The sequence below is a fragment of the Aulonocara sp. 'chitande type north' Nkhata Bay genome, linkage group LG12 (assembly GCF_057382095.1).
Source record: "Aulonocara sp. 'chitande type north' Nkhata Bay isolate Kocher_YH1m ecotype deep benthic linkage group LG12, A_spYH_male_GT1.1, whole genome shotgun sequence".
Classification (NCBI taxonomy): Eukaryota; Metazoa; Chordata; class Actinopteri; order Cichliformes; family Cichlidae; genus Aulonocara; species Aulonocara sp. 'chitande type north' Nkhata Bay.
The window spans coordinates 16,544,738-16,568,781 of NC_141355.1; the positions used below are offsets into that span (position 1 = coordinate 16,544,738).

Genomic DNA, 24,044 nt, shown 5'->3' on the forward strand with positions numbered 1-24,044 from the left:
AACAAAAGGCATTCTATTCTCTATTCTATTACTGCCTGGCTAATAGTGACGAACTTCAGGGGAATTCATGATGACAGAAAGGTCCAAACACTGAAGTCAAGTTTCTTTTCTTGTTTTTGTGACTTCAGCATGCTGGCAGACTTAAAGATTTGTAAGTGATACTTACAGGGTAGAAACTTCTTTTTCATCCATTTAATCAAATATTTTATGCCTGAGCTGTCTCAGTCCCTCTGTAGCATTCTGCAACTATGACTAACCTGAGGAGGCTTGGTTTTGGCTGCAGGTATCCCTGTACATCCTTCTCAACAGTACACATATAACGACTCAGTCACACTTCCTCAGCGTTGCTCCCTCACAAAACCAAAGCCTTTTGCCAGGAAGAGTTTGGAAGAGGTATCAGCCACCTGAAAGAAGAAAGATTTAAACTAAACCTGGTTTTGTATTGCACCTGCTGCATCTGCAAAGCAACCAGCGTTAGGGATAATCCCACGCACACGTCCCACACACACACTCTCTTCACCCTGCTGTGTTTTTGACAAGAGGTACTGGAGGATTAGGACCCTCATTGCCAGACTGCGAAATACTTTCTTCCACCAAGCCGTCAGTCCAGTCACTGAGTGTTCAGGAGTCTGACACACATGCACACCTTCATAAATCAAGTTGTATGAAGGTGTGCCAGAAATGCACACTTGCACTTTATGTTGTCCTGTGTTGATTGCCTGTTTTATGTAGCACCATGGTCTTGGTGCTACATAAACTTCACAGTGTACTGTACCACTGCACATGGTTGAAATGACAATAAAGCAACTTGACTTGACTTCTTTTCCTGCAAAAAGACTGAGATCAGCAAAGGCCAGAGAACACAAGACACACAAGGTGCAACACTCAGACTCAAACAGCCTTCAGAAATGAAGGCACAGTGTTCGTCCAGTCATACTAGAAATGATTATGTATCAGAATAATAACTAAGAAACAAACTTTGAAGAAGAAAGAAGATGTGGATGGGCCGGTGTTCGCTGACTGGTCATTTCTGGTAGTCCGCTATCATTTCTGTAGTTTTGCTGATGTTGAGAGACAGGTTATTTTCCAGGCACCACTCGTACAGTGCCATCACCTCTTCTCTATAGGCCCTCTCATCGTTGTCTGTGATGAGGCCTATGATGGTTGTGTCATCTGAAAACTTGATAATGGTGTTGGACTTATGCTTAGCAACGCAGTCGTGTGTAAACAGGGAATAAAGGAGGGGGCTAAGCACACAAGCCTGTGGCGTTCCTGTGTTTAGGATGAGTGATGAGGTGGTGTGCTTACCAATTCTCACCATCACCAGCTTTTCTTTGCTCAAAATAAATTTCTCCTCAAAATGCAACACTTGCACCTGCATTTTTATTTTATTTATTTATTTTTTACGTGCGCTCAAAAGATTTTTTTAAGTGCACTCAGAATAGTGACACAAAAATAACGCTATAAATGGGGAACAGGTGGGAACACAGATGAGACAAATCAGACCTAACGAGACAAGGGCAAACAAAACCAGACGCACAGCACATAGGACAGGACTTTCACAATAAAACGGGAAACAGCATGGAACGCAGACATGACAACGCAAACTTGACAACATGGACAAGACGAAACTGAAAATGTTACGTCCAGATGAACAGAATCAACCTTTTGGGATTTTCTAACCCGGATGGTTAAGCATGTATCAGGATAAATACTCATATATAACTATTTCAGGGATCATCTAAACTCCAAGACATCAGGAATTATCACCCAATAAAAACTGCTGGCTGACTAACCGACAAACACAATGAATAGAACCTGATGTAAAGCTTTATATATGAATTATTTTCTTTTTGTTAAACATGTAAATGTGCAGAGTCTTTGACATCAAAGGTTGATGTAAATTTACTGATTTGATAAAAATAAAAGGTTCACTCTATTGTAATGTGTATGACTTAAAACACTGAGTGCAAAATGTGCTGTTTAAAGCAGTTTTCTGTGAAAGTGTTTGATGGTTAAACTATGGCAACATTAATAAAATGTATTTTGTTGCTCTTAATATTATGAAACTTACTGCAAATAGCACTATTATTAAATCGATAATGGTAAAGAAAAGAAATACGTGACCTTCAAATATAAAAAGATTGTGTAGCTGAAAACAGACACTTGCAGAAGACTGAAAATGATAAAATCTGCAGCAGCTGCAAATGTGCAGCAGTTAAATATTAATCGTAGATGAAGGTCAAATCTTCATGTGGTTCTCAAAAGTGAAAGCAGAGTTTGCGGGTTTCAATATGACTTGTTTACAACTTTATCTACATTTATAGTTATATTGAATGCTTTATCTGAAATACTTTGTCATTAATATTAAAAAAAAATAACAGACAAACACAATGAATAGCACCTGATGTAAAATTTTGTATATGAATTATTTTCTTTTTGTTAAACTTGTAAATCTGCAGAGTCTTTGAGATGAAAAGTTGATGTAAATTTACTGAACTGCATTTCTATATTATTAAAATATACTCAACGTGTTCTTGTTTCATAAAAATAAAAGATTCACTCTGTTGTAATGTGTATGTATCACGTCCGGTGTGGCAGACGTGTGGAGTTGTAGAAAGGACCCAAAAGGCGGCAGCTCTGGTGCAGGTGAGTATTTATTTACAGGAGTGGGTACAAACAGCAATGGTGGGTGAACATGAAACCGGAAACCTAAACTGGGTAAAACTAACAAAACAACCCAGAAACGAAGATGCAGGGAGGTCCGGGGAAATACATACAGAGAGACGCAGGGAGATCGAGGGGAAACAACACAGACGAACCAGCAACGAGGACGAGGTAACACACACTATAAACACACACGCCAGGAATCAGGAGAAGGGAAACAGGAGGGGAACACACCTGGAAGACATCACAGCTGACGAGGCAGGGGAAACGTAACCAGAACACACTGACATAAGACACAGACCTTCACAATAAAACAGGAACTTACAAAGCAAGGACACAGACTAAGAAACGCGGACTTAACACAGGAATACATGAGCAGAACCGAATAAACACTAAACAGAGGAAGAACAGAACCAAAATCGCAATAAGAGAAAACACAAAACGCTGGGTCAAAAGGACCCAGGATCATGACAGTATGAGTTAAATATTAATTGTAGATGAAGGTCAAACCTTCACGTGGTTCTCAAAAGTGAAAGAAGAGTTTGGTGGTTTCAATATGACTTGTTTACAACTTTATCTACATTTATAGTTATATTGAAATATTTGTCTGAAAGACGTTATCATTTATATTAAAAAACAACCCTATGCCTTTTTTTCCCATTGTTAATGTGTAACTAAAGTAAGTCATTTGATGAGAGGGAGAGAGTCTCTCCAAACCTCTGCAGCCAGCAAACCCAGCTTAACTCTGATGGTCTCCCTCACTCATTTTCCCCCAGGATGAATGTGTCTGTTGATGATAATTTTGACTCTTGGTGGTGTGGTTAAATGAAAAGAACAAATTGGAACTAAAGGTTTAAATCTTTAGTTTAATATTATTCCCAGTCTTATGTTTAAATTAAAGGACAATGTTGACTAATTGTCTCCCAGTCAACCATACATGCATGATTTTTAGATATCATCTCCCAGTCAGCTATAAATCAGTGACTTTTCAATAGTGGACAGATGGGCTCTACCACTTTAATCTCCCAGTCAACTATAAAGCCACATTTCTTCAACTATATAAATCAATGGCATTTCTGTAGCACCTTATAACACGACGCAAGTAAGGGACGAGTACACTGTACTTACGTGTGTTTTGCAGCCAACAAGTCAGGTTTTTGCCAGAAACAATGAAACAAGTACACTTTAAGTACCCTGCACTTGCATACAAATTGCACACACAAGTAACCTTTACTTACATGCAATTTGCAAGAAACAAGTATCACTTTTTGCAAGAAATAATTAAACAAGTACTCTGTAAGTACCCTGTATTGGCATGCAATTTGCAGGCAACAAGGTGGAAGTACCCTGTACTTACATACAAGGTAGGGCTAGGTTTCACAATGAGCTCACCCGAAACCTCAGCTGATTTTGACATACACCTGTTTTCACACCTTGGCTCGTGTGATTAGGTAGAGGATCATTAGAGTGTCCATGTCCCTCTTGGGGGGACACTCCTACAGGGCTTAAGAATTTCAGAGTGATCTGTTATTATTAAGTAAAACATCACTGATGATAAATAAAATAAAATAAATAAAACAGAGAAAGTACTTTAAGGATTAGAGAATGACTGCCATGATAACGTTTATGTTTTAGAGGAAATGCTCAGCTTCCTATAAGATAAAGTGCACACGTAGTAATTGTGTGAGAGTCACACCAAAACAATGAGTCATCACAAGCCACCTAGTGGACATTGACCTTGAGAGTTTGCTTCAACTGATAAGGATGAAGTGCAAAGCTTCACATGTTTCTCAAAGGTGGAAGCATATAAGTTTGCTGATTATATTATGACTTTTTTACAAGTTTATCCGGGTTTACTGGTGTCTTTGTTACTACAGGTAAAGAAATAGTATATAAGTGGTTAATCAAACTTCAACAGCTTTATGGTGCAAAAGAAGCACAAGTGATCTCCAATCAGAAAACTTTGTCACATGTTTCTGAATTTTGTTCTCTGATTTTATATTGTTAACATGAAGAGAACTTTGAATATATTGTGACAATTTAAGTTTATGCAATGTGCAAAAAATGTTTTAGAGTTAGAACTGCATTTAATTACATTGTTTTATCAAATGTGTATGTATTCACTAATATCCCAAAAGGTTGATTCTCTTCATCTGGACATAGTGACGAAACGTTTCTCCCACTGAAAACGTTATGTCTATATGAACAGAATCAACCTTTTGGGATTTTCTTAGCTGGATGACTGAGCATGTATCAGGATCACTAATATATAACTATTTCAGGGATCATCTAAGCTCCAAGACATCAGCCAGGAATCATCACCAAATAAAAACTGCTGACTATTTAAAAATAAAAGATTCACTCTGTTGTAATGTGTATGAGTTAAATATTAATCGTAGATGAAGGTCAAACCTTCACGTGGTTCTCAAAAGTGAAAGCAGAGTTTGCGGGTTTCAATATGACTTGTTTACAACTTTATCTACATTTATAGTTATATTGAAATATTTATCTGAAAGACTTTATCATTTATATTAAAAAAACAACCCTATGCCTTTTTTTCTATTGTTAATGTGTAACTAAAGTAACTTGTAATGTATAAACAAGTGCAAGAGAAATCTGCCAGAGATATAAAGATGCTGAATGCTTCAGGTCTAAACTTGTAAGTTTGTCTAACATACACAAAGCAAAGGTCACTATCACACTGTTCATAAAGTGCTGGGTTTGTCCATCTTCTACGGTGGAGGTCTGAAGATTTCCCTCTGAGGGAGCTGCTGGTGAAGATTCTGAGTCCTGCTTGATCCTTGCAATGAGCTTCAATCTCTCTGATCTTTCTGACAAGATGGGTGCTTCAGTGAGTAACAGAACACTTAAAACAGGACATGTTTGATGAAACCTCTGCAGCCAGCAAACCCAGCTTAACTCTGATGGTCTCCCTCACTCATTTTTCCCCAGGATGAATGTGTCTGTTGATGATAATTTTGACTCTGGGTGGTGTTGTTAAATGAAAAGAACAAATTGGAACTAAAGGTTTAAATCTTTAGTTTAATATTATTCCCAGTCTTATGTTTAAATCTCAAAGGACAACATTTAATGTTGACTAATACAGGATTGTCTCCCAGTCAACCATACATGCATGATTTTTAGATATCATCTCCCAGTCAGCTATAAATCAGTGACTTTTCAATAGTGGACAGAGGGGCTCTATCACTTTAATCTCCATTTGTTATGGAACAAAAAAGTTAAACCAGCAAAATAATTTCACCAGCACGAACCAATTGGCTGTCCTTTAAGACATTGGACGATCCAAATTAAGGCTTTTACTGGTGCGAACTGCAGCCCCATAACCATCAAGCGGCATACTCAAGGGCTTCAAAAAAAAAAGGGCTTCAAAGGCCTTGTTTCCTTGAATGCCACAGAACACTGAAAAGTGGAAGAAAGTTTTATTCTCAGATGAAAAAAAAATTAACCGTGATTGTCCTGATGGTTTCCAACGTTACATGATGTTCCCAGAGATGTAAACATGCAGAACACTTTAGATCTACAACAGATAAAACTAAATTCTTTCAATAAGGCCACGTGGCACTATAAGATTAAAATGCCAGTTAATAACCCCCCCCCCCCACACACAAAAAAAAAAAAAAAGGATTACGTGCATTAATCTACTTTAATTATCAAAATTGTTTGTCTGCTCTCAAAGAAACAGGGGTTACACAGTAAATAAGGAAACTGGTCACAACCAAAATCTCAAAATAATTCTGGGAAATCTCCTACATTGGGTTCGTTCCTCCGTCCCTGCCCTTTCATTTTTCCTGCGATTCTGGAAGTGTTTGTGTTTTCAAACCATATGCACTCCATGTCTTCAAGCACCCAGCAGTTCCCATGTCACACTCAAACGTGGAACTCATTCAACAAGTATTAGTTACGTCTTTAAGATGGCAACGCAAACTAAGGAGAAGAGCTCTGGTAAATCTTAACAGAGAACTTGATATATAAGTTAAAATACTGCTTTATCTATCAGTCTGGTAAATCATTTATTATGCTAAAATCAACACATAACAGCTTTTTCAGTCTTTTTACAAGAATAAACAGTAATTTAGATTTTGTACATGTAGACAAGAATATTGATTATTTTTAAGGAATTTATAGCATATCATTATGAGACAGCTGTATTTTCTCTCAAAGGTTCAATTTTCTTAAGAATTTCAGAGTGATCTGTTGTTATTAAGTAAAACATCACTGATGATAAATAAAATAAAATAAATAAAACAGAGAAAGTACTTTAAGGATTAGCGAATGACCGCCACGATAAAGTTTATGTTTTAGAGGAAATGCTCAGCTTCCTATAAGATAAAGTGCACACATATTGTGTGAGAGTCACACCTAAACAATGAGTCATCACAAGCCACCTAGTGGACATTGATCTAGAGAGTTTTGTTGTGGATTTTTTATGATATTTGACATATATACCTGTATACACTGGACATATACTCGCAAATATACTATATATACCTACACTGGAGTGTTTTATATAATGTAATCATTATGATAATCCTCTAACATACATGTTCAAATCACAAGACCCACATATTTAGGTCAAATATTATCTATAGTTATATTAATGAAGTTTGTGCCACTTCTTGTATGAACACATGTTGATCAATGCTGTTTGAAAATGTAATAATTAGGATTGACTGTGTTATGGCCAATGGTGACAAGTCCAAACATAGAGTTATTTCAACTTGGCACTGCTAAATGTGCACCTGGGACTCTCTGCTCGTCTTCATTCTGTATCCAGCCCTTCCACAGCCTATATGGTAAACAAACCTGGCCCTGCCTAGGATGCACCTAGGATTCTGTTTTCTTGCCTCAGCCACCATAGGTGAAAAGTACCCTTTCTTATCATGGATAGTCGTGTACTTCTGACAAGCGAACCCGACAAAATTGCCAAAATGATTAACTGTTATCTGCCTTTTTGCAAACCTTCGAACTCACTTTGGCCATTAAACTGACAAAGTGACCCAATTATAAATGATGGATGCCAGGACTGGCACTCGAAAAGTTATGGTGCCAGAAAGTTGTGTAACCAAGTTTAAGATTAAACAAAAGAAACATGTATGATTAAAAACTGATTGGGGGAAAATATTGATAAACATATAATGATTGGGGTAATATGACATTTGTACAGTTGAAAGAATAAAATAAAAACTTAAGACTCACCAAGAAAGAACAAAGGATGAAAGGGTACCCAACAGCAGGAGGAGGGGTTCAGGACTGCTGTGTGTACTCAGAAGCTCTACACCCCGGGGTTTGCGTTGCTTCACATTGGTTCAATTTTTATTGGTCACTAACATATAACTATTTCAGGGACCATCTAACCTCCAAGACATCAGCCAGGAATTATCACCAAATAAAAACTGCTGAGTGACTAACACACAAACACAGTGAACAGAACCTGATGTAAAACTTTGTATATGAGTTGTTTTCTGTTTGTTAAACATGTAAATCTGCAGAGTCTTTGAGATCAGAAGTTGATGTAAATTTACTGAACTGTGTTTCTATATGATTAAAATATACTCAACCTTTTTTTTTGTCTGATTAACATTAAAAGTGTATGACTTAAAACATTGAGTGCAAAATGTGCTCCGTTTAAAGCAACTTTCTGTGAAATTACTATGTTGAACAATTGTCAAATTCTTTGATGGTTAAACTATGGCAACATTAGTAAAGTGTAATTTGTTGCTCTTAATATTATGAAACTTACTGCAAATAACACTATTATTAAATGGATCATGCTAAAGAAAAGAAAACAGATGCTTGCAGAAGACTGAAACTCCTCTGATAGAAAACCTGCAGCAGATGCAAGTGTGCAGCAGTTAAATATTAATGGTAGAATGTGGTTGAACCTTCACATAGTCCTCAAAACTAAAAGAAGAGTTTCAATATGATTTGTTTAAAATATTGAAAGCTTTATCTGAAAGACTTTATCATTTATATTAAAAAAAAAACAACCCTAAGCAGTTTCTATTGTTAATGTGTAACTAAAGTAAACTGTACTGGTACAAATCATCAATTCAGGTTTGGGTTACTGATAGGTTTGTAGCTTGAACCTATTCGCTGGAACGTTGAAGACAATATAATTACACAGCAAGCAAGACACGAAGTAGGCAAAGTTCTTCATGTTTCTCGTGCATGGGAGAGAACCGGACAAACGCCGTTCCTTCGCTTGACCCCAGTTGCTCTCGTCCGCTCCCCCGTAACACTGGTCTTTTATTGAGGTTAAATGAATATGCATAGGTTCATTAACATATGACGTCTTCATACAAACAAAGAGTACCTTGCCTGCGTGTGTGTCTGTGTGTGTGTCTGTGTGTGTGTGTGGGGGGGGGGGGGGGGGGGGGCAGAGTGTGGCCCCATAAACAACTTCCCTAAACCTGCTGGTCTGGAAAATCCAACAGTTCATCTATATGTAAAAAAGCACTTAGACTAAAACAGATATAGCCACGTTTATCCTACCAAAAAATTCCAGGAATGCACACCAAGCCTTTGCAGCCTGCTAAAGATCACACATCCTATCACTACACAATTGATTATACACCTCTAAGCATATATGGTTGAATATTTCTAAGCATAAATGACAATCAACAATACAAAACCTAACAGTTACCAAAAAAAAGATGTTTGATGCTTCTTCAAACGTCCAATTCAGTCCATTTAGTTTTATTATTATTTATTTACATTGTTGTATTGTTTGCAGTTGTAAATGTCATAAACTGCATGCAGCAGGCAGGAAGGGAGGACCCAAATGCATTTGGGTGCATTAATGCAGACTCCAGGATGTGAAACATAAACTCAAAAAACAGCTTTATTGCTGAACAAGGAAAAACTAACTTAACTGAAGATACAAAATAAACTAGCAGTTTTAGCAGACAGAACACACAGTGTGGACTGAGGGAGACCGTGACGGTGGACAGAAGAAAATAAAGCTAAATATAACAGATCAGACAAGGTACCTTCACAATAGCAGAAGCAAAGCAAAACATGGCGCACACAGATAGGAAACTACCAAAATAAAACAGGAAGCAATGGGAACACACGCACAGAGGTGCAGACAGACACAGAGACGTGACTGACTGGGGAAACATGGATAAACATGGCAGGCAGGTGAAAACAGAATGAAACACGAGGAGGAAACAAGACACAAGACAACGCAGACACAGAGAGAGACATCACAGACACAAGGGGAAAATACTAAACAGGGAATATAACTCACAATGGAAAACTAAAGACCACTAATGAACCAGAACATAATCTAATAATACAAACTACCACAGGAATACAAGAAAACACAAAATGCTGGCCTAAAAGGACCCAGAACCATGACAGTAAAATCTCAGTGAAATTAAAAACCTTATTGTCTATTGTCAGACTGTGACAAATTAATAACACTGGTGGTCAAAATAAAACAAAAATAGTTTGTAGTTTGATTTTGAAGGCCCAAATTTCCATCCTCAGCCCCACGGAGCTTTCCTATTGTTTGTTTGTTCGTTATTTCAAATAGTTTATTAAAGAGCTGGAAGACTGATTGGCTGTGACATGAAAATTAATGAAGATCAAGGCTAACTTTTGTATTCGGCTCTCGTGGTTTGATCTTCCTGATAGGTGTAGCACCTTTTCTTTAGTATGCAATGTTACCCCATATTTGTATAAAAAAACGTATTCTTTAACTTAGAGTTCAGTGAACAAACAACATGCAACAACAAATCAGCAGGTTTTAAACTTAGTCTTGTTCTGTGAGTAACTATTTGTATTTATAAAGAGGTGTGATTCATTTATTGGACATTTTTCAGATCCTAAAGGTTTTTTGTTTCTTGTGTTGTTCTTCTCATTTTGGATTATATATGACAAAAGCCTTACAGCCAGAGTGTCCAACCTTCCAGGCCTCGGGGGCCGTTGTCCTGCAGGTTTTAGATATCACCTTATGTCCACACACCTAAATCAAATGATGAGTTCATTAACTGTTGAGGAGGTCATTTAGCCATTTAAATCAGCTGTGTTGTGGATCAAGGACACGTCTAAGACCTGCAGGACACTGGCCCTCGAGGCCTGGAGTTGGACAATCCTGCCTTACGGTCATAAACTCTTTCCAAATTCACTTCTTCTCCTTAAGTTTATGATTATGTTTATGCTTTTTGCCATGGTTGTCCTGTTTTCACTCAGCTGATGTTTACTGCAGCACATTGAACTTACATCAACAGAAATCTAAACATAAAAATTTTTTTCATCCCACCCACTGCAGCAATGACAAAAGAAAGAAAACTAACCCTGAATTTTAAATCAAAGCTCATCTAGTGAACTGTTTCTGTCGGTAACTCATCTGACTAAGGCCAAACTTTAACCTGGTCTGCAAAAGTAAAAGCAAAAGAGTTTGGTACTTTCATTATGACTTGTGTACAGGTTAACTTAAAAGCTTTATCTGAGTCACTTTATAGTATAAAAAAAAGCTGCGCTGTTTTTCCTTTGTTAATGTGTAAAGGATTTCCTAATGCATGAACGAGTGTAACAAAGTTCTCAAAAATGCAGATAGATGCAGAGATTTACAACCGATAAAAGTCACTCCCAGAAAAGGTCAGGTTAACAAAGATTAAACTGACAGCAAAACAACAAAGAAGCCATCTCCTAAACCTTCAGCGTCATTAACTATTACACTACTGTTAATGTTCTAATATCTATCTAGATTGTGCATGAAAAGTGCATCACTCTTCTACAGTTCAATGTGTTTCGGTTTTATAGCCGTAAAATATCCATCAAAATAAAAACTAAAACCAAAGTAGAAGACTGACAAAGATACTCCAAAGCAAACCAAAAAACAGCAATATTTTTAATTAGCACCATCATCATCCAGTTCTTTTGTTTTTTCTTTGTTTTGTTATTCAAACAGACAGTCTTTATTATGTCCCTGGAAGACTGTCTGGCTATTTTGAAGCATGCAGGTTGGTTTGGATTTAATTCCTGACAAGTGTAAAAAAAAAAAAAAAAAAAAAAAGCATTTTGGGCTGATATTTCACATGTATAAACAAAGCCTAACAATAGTACATATATGTACTATTGTTAGGCTTCTGTGCACAGATTCTATACTATAGTATAGAATCTGTGCACAGAAGATTAAAGCTCAATAAGACTGTTACTGTGAGTGTCCTGATGTCCTCACTCAGCTCAGACATTGAACTGTGAATGGAGGTTAATGACATCATCAGAATGTACAGTCACTTCCCCAGCCCCTCCTCTTTTCCTTTCCTGGTTATGCTGGGAGTGTTTGTGTTTTCAACCCACATGTGGAAACTATAAAGGAGCACACACACTATCATCCATCAGGACTCAGCTGACAAGTATTATTTACAACTTCAAAATGCCATGGTCACGCTCTATGAGGATTTTTAAATGTAAGTTACAGAGCTGCTTTATATATCAGTTTGGTAAATCAATAACTATTATACCCAAATCAACAAATGTCAGCTGTTTCTATATTGTTACTAGACTAAACAGTTATTTATATTATATGAAAACAAGCAACATAATTGACTTTGGAAATTATAGTGCATAAATATGAGAAACAGATGTTTTTCACTTGCAATTTTGAAGAATGTAAAATCTGCTGTTATCTATTGAAATAAATCCATGAAAACTGAATGAAAACAATAAAGAATATATGAAAAATGGCAAAGTACTGTAAGGATTAGCAAACGACTGCAAAAAAAAATCTTAATTATAAGCTGTGAATTAAATGCAAAAATCTTTAAAGATAAAGTTTATATTTTAGAGGAAATGCTTATTGCCAAAGATAAAGTGCAAACACAATAACTGTGTGAGACATAAACAATGAATAATCACAGGCCACCTAGTGGACATTGAATGCAACTTAGTTCACTTTATTTAATGATCAGGATGAAGTCCAAAGTGTCACATCATTCTCAAAAGTGAAAGCACAGGAGTTTGCAAATTTTATTACGACTTGTTTACAAGTTTATTAGCTTTTATTATTGCACTAAAATCTTTTTCAGAAACACCTTAAAGGTGTAAAATAAGCTCATGACAGAAAACCTTGTCACATTATTTTCAGTTATCTTTTATTAATAGTAAGTCAGACTACTAATTTTCCATTAAACCATTAAATGTATGCATGATATTTAAGCATCTGATCACATGCAAAGAAATATTTTTATATCAGCACTAATAAGTTTTATTTAATTCTGTGTAGTTGGCAAGTCAGAGGTGTCACACAGATGCAGCTCACGCTGTGTCAGTCCTCTGTCCTTCGACAGTCAGGCTGTGGGAGAAAAGGTCCGCTTGAGTCATGGAGGTCGACTCGCAGAGAAGACTGATAACACCTTCAAGAATGGGCTGGTGTTCAGCAACCGTCCAGTGAAGATCCAGGAGAAGATTTGTCTGAGAATAGAGAAGGATTCATCCATCTGGGATGGGGCTCTGCGTGTGGGCTTTACCACTGTGCCACCCTCAACCAGATCTCTGCCTCTGCCCAGCATGTCCATCCCCAACCTCACTGACAAGTCCGGACACTGGGCTGTTCCATTGGATGAATCTGTCTGCCAAGCAGGTTCAGAGCTGGAGTTTTGGGTTTCTTCTCATGGCAGCATATACATAGGTGTCAACAACGAGGAGTACGAGCGACTACCAGGAGTGGACACTAAACAGCCGCTGTGGGCCATGATAGACATTTACGGGCAGACGCGCTCCATTTTGCTGCTGGGTAAGTTCACTAGAACCACGGTTATATTTGACCTACAGAATGTTTTTCCTGTTCTGTGAATGCAGAGCAATTCACATGCTCTGAGAGTTATAAATGTTGTCTGATTCATAGACTGAATGACTATTCAAATACTCCTTTCTCTTTGCTGAAGACTCCAAGAAAAACAAAAAGCTGCTTTACCGTAGAAGATCCTGTCCTGCACCTGAACCGCTCGCCTCACCTGATCCTGACAGTCACTTTCGTTCAGTTCCTGATGTTTCAGACTTCAGACGTGAGGACTGCATCTCCTGTCTTGACACAAAAATGCCAGAAGGTAAAGAGTCATTTCAAACATTTTTGGCTGTTTTCAGTTGCACATTTCTGACCAGAGAAGATAAAAGTGAAATCAGCTGTGATAGTGTGGTCTCATTTCCTGATGTCACATATGTAATTGGGATCTCTCTCTTTTTACAACAGATAACGTCTGTGTGGTGTGCATGGCGAAAGAGGCCAGAATCACACTGCCTTGTGGCCACCGATGTTTATGTAAAGACTGCAACTTCAGAGTCTGTGAGCAGTTTGGCACCTGTCCGCTGTGTCGACACACGATCAGCGCTCCATCAGTGGGGGAGCGGTGGTTTATAGAGGTCAGCTGATCTCTGAGACAACAGCCTGGAATTGTGACAGAAGAATAGCAGCAAGAGTGAAAAGGAACGTTTACAAGATGCTAGTGAAGGTCTGCTGATGTGGAGATGGTGGCACAGACAAACAGACAGGAGGCCAAGTGTTGGCAGTATTGAAGATGCTAAGAATGTCTCCGTTAGTGACCATACGGGATAGGACTAGAAATGAGTACATTTAGAGGACAGCTCAGATTGAGTGGTTTGGAGACAAAGTTAAAAAAGCAAGGCTAAGATGGTTTGTACTTATGCAGAAGAGTGATGGTGAATAAACTGGCCAAAGGATGTTGAAGATGGAGCTGTTAGACAGGAGGAAGAAAGCAAGACAGAAAAGGATGATAGGATGATCCACTGTGCCGACCCTGGAAGGGAACAACCAGAAGAAGAAGAAGAGGAAGAAAGAAACTTTACTAAAAGGTTGATGACACTGAACTGAAATATTTCTAAAATGAAATAATTGAAATAGTACATCTCTTTTTGTTTTATAAACAAAATGTATTTTTGTAATTTTTAAGTCATTGTGTGACTTAAACACTTAAACACAAAATGTGCTGTATGGTTTATTTTTCATTGTTATTGTAAATTGTAAAGCAATGTTGAATTTTTAAAAAAATACAAAATTCAACTGTGCCAGTATAAATAATCTGTAATATGTCATAATAAGCGCTTTTCTGTTATTTAATTGTATGTGTTTTTATGGAACTTACTGTAAACAAGAGTGATATTAAATGGACTGTGATGAAAGGGAACCTGTCGAGACCATGTTTGATTAAAGATGTCTCTACAATCAGGTATTTACTGATTATGGAGATATTAAGTGAAAAATCAAAGCAGGAGTTCAGGTAAGAACAGACTGTATTGCCGACCCAGGCCAGCCCACATACGTGTTGATGAAGCGGCCCCGATGGTCACAAACTGCCTGGAAGATGACTGATGGGATCAGTTTCCTGTTTCTGTAGCACTGACCATCAGGGCTGCTTGGAGACTTGATGCAGATGTGGCAGCTGTCGATTGCACCAACGGCTCTCAGAAAGTCTCTATGGCGTGCCAGCCATGCAAACCCACAGGACAATACCTCCAGCTCCTTGAGGGTCTTTGGGAGCAACATGATCTAGTGGCGAATGGCCACCACCCCCTCTGTGAGTCTATCAACAATGTAGTGAACAGTAGAATGAGGCATCCCGAACACTCTTGAGACCACCTGTAGGATGCTCCTCTTGCCAACCAGAAAAGAAACATCAGGGTCTCAATTGTGGCATCCAGGAGATTTAGCAACACTGCCATAGACTCCCTGCTAAGCCGAAAATCAAGCCTGGGATCCTCCTGGTTAAAAAAACGGTCCAGGACTGGTACACTCAGATTAATCCTGCAGTACAAGACTCTGGTCTGGTTAAGCAAAAGGTGGAGAACAACATAATCAGTTTTAGTAATAAGTTATGATTTAATTTATTTTAAGAGATCAAAGTATTATTTTCAATATTATCTCATCACTTTTGACGCAGAGAATGTATTTTATTGACTAATATTAGTAGGCTGAAGCCTTTTACTTCTACTTACTTCTGATTGGCTTTTACTATATATTAATATGCTTTTTTAAGGATCAAGACGTGGGTGTGTTTTTCCAGCTTCATTAACAGTTGTTTTTTCAGAGATCAGATGTCCTCACATCTTCAGCAGTAACGTTAATCTATATTGCACAGAGTGCATGTTTTGTATGATAACTTTTACCCATACCCTGCAGAATGAGAGACAGAGCAGCTGGGCTATGTAAAAAGTGTAAGGGGGCGTGTTCACGGTCACGTCCAGCGGGTGTGTGGGCAGAGACGCTCCACCACGAGTTACTACTGAGCAGACTCTGGCTCCAAAAGTGGAACATGGCAGCTCCCACAAGCGGGATATTTTGGCTTCATTTTTGCACAATGGGAGGAAGTGCTGTCGTGTCGTTCATCTTTTATACAGTAATTGGTTAGGACCAATCAGCAATCTTCTCCTTAAGAAATTTCAAAAATATACAAAACAATATATATAACTTCATAAGTCGACAAAAATAAAATCCAGAAAAATCATGTAGCTTTTCAGATTCATGATTCTTTCGGTTGCATCATAAAGATGTTTCAAGTTTATACACTTAACCTTAAGTTGAGGTCTTTCATGTCTCTTTAACAAAAAACAGAAACAAAATCCCTATTCAGAAATCTCTCTTCTATATGATGGTTTGTGTGTGTAAACGTGTATGCGTGTCTGTGTGTCCACACACAGCAAGCATTTGTTTGGCCAGCTGATATGGCGCCTCGAGCAAAAATCCTGGCCACGCCCCATCCCTTAAGATCCCGCTCCAAAGTCCTATTAATTTAGAAAGAAGACGCTGCATTGTTAAGTCAGAGGGAGATGGAGAATGAGCCTATTTCCAAAAAAAAGTGGAGTGTGTTCCTTTAAATACTATATATTGTTAAAAACTAAAACACACACACACAGACCTTTTGAAATGTATTTTGGTCTGAAACTAATAAAGATCACACTAAAGTGATGGTTCATCATAGAAAGGAAGGCCTTCTCTGAATGAGACAAACTCAGAATCTGTGTCTTTCTTTTCTTTTTTAGAGACTTCAGGAACTTCATTTTTTCCATATATGATGATGATTAATTATGATCACAGCTGGCTCACAGCTCAGTGGACATTTAGATGAGAAAATATACACTCAACAAAAATATAAACGCAACACCTTTGTTACTGCTCCCATTCCCCATGGGATGGACATAGAGACCTAAAATTCATTCCAGATACACAATATAACCATCCCTCCCAAACAGTGGTCACAAATCAGTCCAAATGTGTGGTAGTGGGCACATCTGCTATATTGAGATAATCCATCCCACCTCACAGGTGTGCCACATCAGGATGCTGATCTGACATCATGAGTAGTGCACAGGTGTACCTCAGACTGCCCACAACAAAAGGCCACCCTGGAATGTGCAGTTTTGTCTCACAGCAAAATGCCACAGATGCCACAAGCAATGAGGGAGCGTGCAATTGGTATGCTGACAGCAGGAATGTCAACCAGATCTGTCGCCCGTGCATTGAATGTTCATTTCTCAACCATAAGCCGTCTCCACAGGCGTTTCAGAGACACAGAAGTTCAACTTAAAGCGCAGCTTTATTGCTGGAAACCCTCTTACTAACTAAAGGCATCAAAGACAAACAAAAACGCTGGTGGACTAAAACACTGAAGCAGAAAACACTGAACTGGAAACAAAACACTGAACTGGAACTGGAAACAAAACACTGGCAACACGGAGGCAAAACACACACACAGCTTGTTGAGGGTACGACGCAACACTGACTCAGAGAAACACAGGGTCTAAATACACTGGGAAGTAACGAGGAGAATGAGACACAGAAGGAGAGCACAGCTGGGGGAAATTAGAACTGACGAGACAAGCAAAGCAGGACACATTCACATAAGTCACGGACCTTCAAAGTAAAACAGGAAGGATCACACAGAGACGCGAACTTGACACCGTGGAGACAGCAACTAAGAAACACAGAGACATAAACCATAAGGCAGAGGACTCTAAGAACCGATAGACACGGAGGGGAACTCAAACATGCAGACACAGACTTACAGAACAGAGGGGACACAGAGAAACGAGAAGGGCAAGGGATCGAAACTAGAAAACATCGAATAACTCACACCAAGTACAATAATACAAAAATCACAAAGAACTAAAACGCTGGGTCAGGAGACCCAGGACCCTGACACATTCATCTTAGCCAAACCCGTTCTCATTCCCGACGCGTAAAATACTGACGATTTGTCACGTCCCTTAACTTCTCATGCTGACGCTAAAGGTACCCTTCCACGTTTTTATGCGACGCTGTGGGTTGTCAATTCATTCCAATATGAACCCGCTCGCGGCGATCAGAGACGCTTCGAGCAGAGGCTCCAGCCATCCATTTACTCCAATAATAACCCCGTCACAGCGAAACATGAGGCTGTGAAGCACAATCTAACTGGAGAACCGGGGACCCTCTCCGCGAACGGGTTCCCCCCCCCCCTAATTTAATGCTTTCTTTTAATGACATCAACATTTCTCAACAAAAACACATGAAAGTATCACTGATAATTCAACAATAAAATCGCTTCATGTTGTGGCCATCACACAGTGTTTTCCAGTGATTCACGAGCTGAAAGTGCGCAGATTTAACGTACATAATCCTTTGTTAGGTTTATTACTTTCATTTCACACGTAAAACACATTTATAGATTCATCCACCACTTAGCTAGGCAGATCCTAGCTAAGTAAGTTGTGATAAACTGTGGGTAATTTGCATGTTAAACTGATATTAAACTTGAAATGTTTTCACAGAGCAGTCTGTGTACCAAGAGAACTACTTCTGCAAAAGTTTATTTAATTTTTTTTTGGTGATGTATTCTCATGTGTAAGACACTTGCTTGGCCACCCAGCTAATGTTAGTACTGCTCTATTTTAGCAATGTATCTTTTCTGTAATCAATTGAGTTTTTTTTAACCCTATTCACGTAATTAACTCAATATTAACGACTTTAATCTCGTAATTGATTTTTTTTCTAAATATGGTGTAATACTGCCTCGTAATATAAGTTATTTCTTTGGTCATTAATTATTTTTGTAGTCATTTAACCAAAACAGACCTGAAATGATCCCTACATGTTCCATTTTCATTTGCAGAAATGACAAAGCCAAAAACCAAACCATGCCCTTCCTGTCAAGCTCCAAACACCTGCAACAGGAAGACATGCAGTGGATGCCTGGGCAGCCTGAACGTAAAGGAGTGATTGAAAAAAAACAAGAACAGTTTAAAAACAGTAACTGGGCTGCCTCTGTTAAAAACAACAGAAATGCGAGCAGGGTGGTTAATTCAGCCCAGTTGTCAGTAAGTTTAAAAGTTCTGATCTAATAAGTGGTTGGTCTGCTAGACAATTCTTTATTAATCACAGTTGTCAATGTTTTCTTGTATATCATGAAGTAAGAAACTAACAAGACATGTATATACACATAAAATATTAATTTATAAAAGAGCATAAATAAAAAAGTTATTCACATCAGAATAACACCATCGCACTAAAGACATCAAACTAGAAAAAACTTGTTAAAAACAATTTTTATTTAAGCTACTTCTGATTTTTAATTTAATCGGCTATTAACTTAGAGACAAAACATTTCAAGATGGATTTTATCATACATTTACAGGTTTGGTCACCATAAATACTTTTTAACTATCTACAACAATAAAACAACAAAGATGTGAAACTTAAAGGTTTGTTATACATCAATTTGCTTACATGAAAGACTGGCTGCATGTTTTTCTTTGTTGTTCTTGCAGGTTTCAAAACTACATGCCCTGGGCTACCAGCCAATTCTGTTTCTTGGACAGTTTGACCGTAAGTGCCGTATAGTAGGGGACGTGATCACTCAGATCTAACCAGCAGAAGGTGCTGCACGTGACATCCTCATGAAGATGAGGAAGCTTTATGAACACCTTCTGAGAAGTAAGATATGCTTTGTCCATTATCTGTAACCAGGTGTCCTTATCAGGTAGCCTATCCTAGCTGTCTTTGGGTGATACTCATGGTACACCCTAGATAAGAAGGCAGATCACCACGGGGTACACAGAGACAAACAAGATGGTGAGGATGAGGATAGTTAACAGTCACCAGCTATTCTATTCTATTCTACTCTACTCTGTTCTGTTCTATTCTATTATTCAGCCAAGGCTCAGACCAGTAACCTTCTTGCTGTGAGGTGACAGCTGCCCTACATGTCCTGTTGCTAATAGAGCAGGGCGATATGGCCAAAAATATTTATCACGATATATATTTGAAAATTTGCCATAACGATATAACTGACGATATAATTGATGCGAGACAAAATACAACTCCACAACATTACTAGCGCAAAAAGACAACCTTCCATTTATTTTCACTTAAACAAGAAGCTGGTTTTTATGTACATTAAAGCTTTATAAAAATGTAACAGTGCAAATGCAAATTCCTTGCTGAAAGTTTAACCAAAAGGCATTTCCAGTAGAAATGGGCTGACATATCCTGAGCATAACCATGTATAATATCCACTGAAGTTAAAAAGAGGTGCTTTGCAACATTAAACTGCAGTGTGCAGTGCGTATTTTTCGGACCATAAGGTGCACGGGATTATAAGGCACATTAAGCGAAACAAAGCAGTCAGATAAATCAAACTTTATTAAACTCATTCTTCTTGCTTCCTCCACTTCTATACCATTGATTCATTAATGTTGAATTCTTTGGCAGCGGCTCTATTCCCATGTTGTTGCAGTATATTAATGACTAACCTTATATTGTGGATGGATTATCTCAGTTGTTCTCCTAACTGAAGTTTGGTCCGTTTACAGCATCCTGCCATGCAATTGCATTTGTCTCTAACCATGAGGAACCTTCACGTTAACTTTTATAAGTGGAAAAGTGTTAGTGTTCGTCCTCCAGCTTCACTTTTTATGTTATGCTAACATAGCTGTGTCGCTAGCGATCACGTAGCACATCATTATATACCAGCTAGCTCAACTTCAGTAACCCTACAAACGTCACTGCTGTTTAGTTTCCTGTCTTCATTTATGTTGGAAGTGATAGCAGAGCTGTACGTTTGAATTTTTCCAGAAATCTCTGTCAGAACATGCTATATCATGCTTAGGTAACTAGCAAAACTAGCGAGCTAACTTCCGCTAGCTTCCTGCTAACTTCTAACTCTGTTAAATATAATAACTTTTGTTTTCATGGAGTTAAACTTTATAGTTACACCTGGTAAAGCAGCAATGCTGATCGTTTTATTAAAGATGAAAGAATTTAGACAGTTTTTAACTCTCAGTGATGCTGCAGTGTTGTTTGACCTGAAGAATACAGAGTTTAGGACCCAGATTACTCCCAGATTTAAGAGCATCTTAGTCCGACAAATACGACAATGCATGTTCTGCAAAAAAATGTGCTTTGTTGTGTATCTGACGGACAAACACCAAACCAGTTCCACATCACGGAAGTTGCACCATTTTTACAAACCAATTCTGGTTCATCTGTTTCACTCAACAATCGGCCATGTGCGTATGAAAACAAAGGCACTGTGCGTTTTACTCCCATTCTATCGCGATATTTCATTTTCCTATCGTTGCCTAACATTATACCGGTATTACCGTGAACGGTATAATATGGCCCAGCCCTAATAGCTAAACTAATTAGCCGGTTTCCATTAATACACCCGTCTCAAAACGCGCACTGCTGGTTTTACAAGGCTCTTTTCAGCCTAATGTAGCTAACGCTAATGCTAGAAACGAGCTAAAGCTAACATAAATTTATCATATGCGCCTTCACTGCCTGCAACACAATGCTGTCGATAAATAAACCAAGTTGGATTATTTTCTTACCGTAGTAACTGAAGACGAGCTGTGGCAGACGTTAAATTAAAAAAATGAGAAACAAGTCCACGAAAATGAAGATAGCGTGCTGCCGTAGTCCAAAGCAAAACTTGTGTGGAGCTGTACAGACGTTATCAGCGGTGGAGCCTGATGCAGTGCACTGATTGGCCCGTTTGAAATCAGGCGCCTTGATGTGAAACGGTGCTCTAAACTTCAGGGGAAAATGCCTGGTTTGGGGAGGAGGTTCTTTTAAAATCTTTTTTCTTCATATGATAATTAACTATGAATATGTTTGTGAAGGTTCTCAGTCATCCAGGTCATCGTAGTCAAAGGAGCTTGCAAAGAAAAGCGTCTGGACTTCTTTAAGTTGCTTGAAGAAGTGGATAAAAACATCAAGTTCACCAGGGAAGACACAAAGGACAACTGTCTGCCTTTCCTGGACTGCGCTGTGCACATTGAAGAGAACGGCAAACTCAACATCGAAGTTTACCGGAAGCCCACACACACGGACCAGTACCTCCTCTTTGACTCCCATCACCCTTTGGAACACAAACTTGGAGTAATTAGGACCCTACACCACCGGGCAGAACATGTTCCCTCTAAGCCTGAAGGGAAAAAGAAGGAACACACACATGTAAAGGAAGCACTCAAAACGTGCGGCTATCCTAAATGGGCGTTTTTAAAGTCAGCAAAGAGGCACAGAAAAGAAGACCAGACACCAGCGAGGGAGGATAAGAAGGACAGACGCAACAACATTGTCATCCCCTATGTAGCCGGTGTATCAGAGAAACTCAGGAGAGTTTTCTCCAAGCATGACATCCCAGTGTATTTCAGACCCAGCAACACGCTCAGACAGAAACTGGTTCACCCGAAAGACAAAACGCCAAAACACAAACTTAACAATGTGGTGTATGCTGTACAGTGCAGCGAGGAATGCTCAGACCTCTACATTGGAGAGACCAAACAGCCACTTCACAAACGCATGGCACAACACAGAAGAGCCACCTCCACAGGACAAGACTCAGCAGTCCATCTGCATCTTAAGGATAAAGGACACTCTTTCGAGGATGCCAATGTTCACATTTTGGACAGAGAGGACAGATGGTTTGAAAGAGGAGTGAAAGAAGCCATCTATGTCCACTGTGAGCGACCATCATTGAACAGAGGCGGGGGTTTACGACACCAACTCTCTGCCATCTATAATCCAGTTTTGAGATCTCTTCCCAGACGCCTTAACGCCCACTCACATCCTGGGCCATCTGACCTCAGGAATTCGCATGATAAGGTGGGGCCAGGTTTCACAATGAACTCACCCGAAACTCTGGCTGATTGGGACCCACGCCCAGTTTCCCACCTTGGCTCAGGCGATTAGAGGATCATCAGGGGGTCCTTTTGTCCCTCTGTGGGGGGTCACTCCCACTAGGTTTATATCTGGGACTCTCCACCATTTGACCTTAGAACTGAAGAAGCTTCTCGGATGAGAGGTGAAACGTCTTCAAGCAACTTAAAGAAGTCCAGACGCTTTTCTTTGCAAGCTCCTTTAAATAACTATGAATAAATAGAACAGACAACAGATTATTATTTTAACACTTTTGGGATTATATGAATTCACTAAATAATATAGTATGTCTATCATTAGCTGTAGGTCTCTCAAGTTGTTGTTAGCGTTTACATTTTAAACTCATGGTTTATTAGGTTCAACAGAATGTAGATTTAACAGCTACATCCCATATTCTTTACAAAAACTACATCCAAAAATTGCCCTAATACATTTCTAGTATAAAGATCTTGGGACATATGTACCTGTTATATTACAATTTGAGGAGGAATATGCTGTATTAAATATGCTATGAATCAAGAATGGATTTAATGTAAAGTGCTTTGGGCTTCTTGAAAACCGCTATCTAATCCATTATTATTATTATTATTATGTGAAATTAATGCAAAAATCACAAAGTCATATTACAGCATGTATCCATTACCAGCACAACCATGCTTACATTCAGCAATTAAAACCTGTATTTTTTTCAATAAATAAATGTAAAAAAAATTGTGTTTGCCTGTTCTAAACTTTATTGGAATCTTCTGTTAAAAAAACTATGCAAGAGTGATTTACAGTAGGTTTATGTATTTTTTTCAGAGAAAAAATGTACATTTACAGTTTTTCCACATTTCTTTATTTACGGCAATTTCACATCAAATCAACAGTTTTAAACTGTTTTATAGTTAACAGTTTTTTCCTGTCGTATTTTTACTGTCTTTCACTGTTAAATATACGGATCTTTTTTACAGTGTACGACGAATCCTGTAATAGACCCAACAGTTCCCCTCAGAGCCACAGAGGGACAGTGTGGTACTATCTTTCATGTTAAGGTGCTTTCCAATGCAAAGTCTGTCACAGTGACATTTTGGGGTGTTGCTTTTCAGACTGCAAAGAGGATCCAACAGAGAAGAGGGCATACATCATTTGACCACTGATGGAAAAAATAGCTTGCAAACTTGTACTAGTGTGTCTGGTGTTTCAGAGATGAACT

At 38.5% G+C, this 24,044-nt stretch overlaps 1 protein-coding gene across 1 annotated transcript; it reads left to right on the top strand.

Moving 5' to 3' along the window:
- Positions 1-11,617: 11,617 nt before the first annotated feature.
- On the top strand, positions 11,618-14,459 carry LOC147317166 (E3 ubiquitin-protein ligase NEURL3-like). Its single transcript, XM_086313079.1, has 4 exons — positions 11,618-11,657; positions 12,923-13,432; positions 13,584-13,745; positions 13,889-14,459. The coding sequence occupies exons 1-4, from the start codon at positions 11,618-11,620 to the stop codon at positions 14,065-14,067; spliced, it is 891 nt and encodes a 296-aa protein (XP_086169205.1). The 3' UTR covers positions 14,068-14,459.
- Positions 14,460-24,044: the final 9,585 nt, after the last annotated feature.